Here is a 519-nt window from a genome sequence, read left to right as displayed (position 1 = left end):
TTTGATCAACCTTGTTCCAATGAAATGTTTCCACTTTGTCAAGGCATACACGATTGCTAACAATTCACTTTCATATGCAGGATAAAACACTTCCCTCCCCGACTTCTTACGAGATTCGAAAGCGATGGGGCGTCCCTCTTGCTCCAAAACTGCGCCTACAGCATACTTTGAGGCGTCGGTCTTGAGTACTAATGGTAGATCTGGATTGAAAATGTTCGTCATGGTGACGTTGATCAACGCGTCCTTAAGCTCCTTCACTGCTTGGGAATGTTTTGGCCGCCAGATTAACGGACTCTCCTCCTTCAATAGGTCGTGGAGGGGCTTAGCTTTCTTGTTGAAGTCCTTTATGAGTTGCCGATAATATCCTACTAGACCGAGAAACCCCCTAACTTGTCGGACATTCCTTAACTTTTCCGGGTGGTTCTTCAATGCTTCTACTTTCCTTGGGTCAGGTGAACTTTTCCCATTCTCGATGGTATAACCTAGATATTTCACCTTAGGTGTCAGGATTTTGCAATC

At 44.9% G+C, this 519-nt stretch overlaps 1 protein-coding gene across 1 annotated transcript in view; it reads right to left on the bottom strand.

Moving 5' to 3' along the window:
* Positions 1-480, bottom strand: part of CSUI_009704 (gag-pol related) — a gene marked incomplete at both ends in the record, with an annotated part of 875 nt that extends 395 nt beyond the window's left edge. Inside the window, one exon of the mRNA XM_068069815.1 lies at positions 11-480. Coding sequence (XP_067918209.1) covers positions 11-480 — 470 coding nt within the window. The remainder of the gene's footprint in view (positions 1-10) is intronic.
* Between the last annotated feature and the right edge of the window lie 39 nt (positions 481-519).

This window comes from Cystoisospora suis (genome assembly GCF_002600585.1).
Source record: "Cystoisospora suis strain Wien I chromosome Unknown contig_5897, whole genome shotgun sequence".
Lineage (NCBI taxonomy): Eukaryota > Apicomplexa > Conoidasida > Eucoccidiorida > Sarcocystidae > Cystoisospora > Cystoisospora suis.
This window is presented reverse-complemented; position numbering and strand designations above follow the sequence as displayed.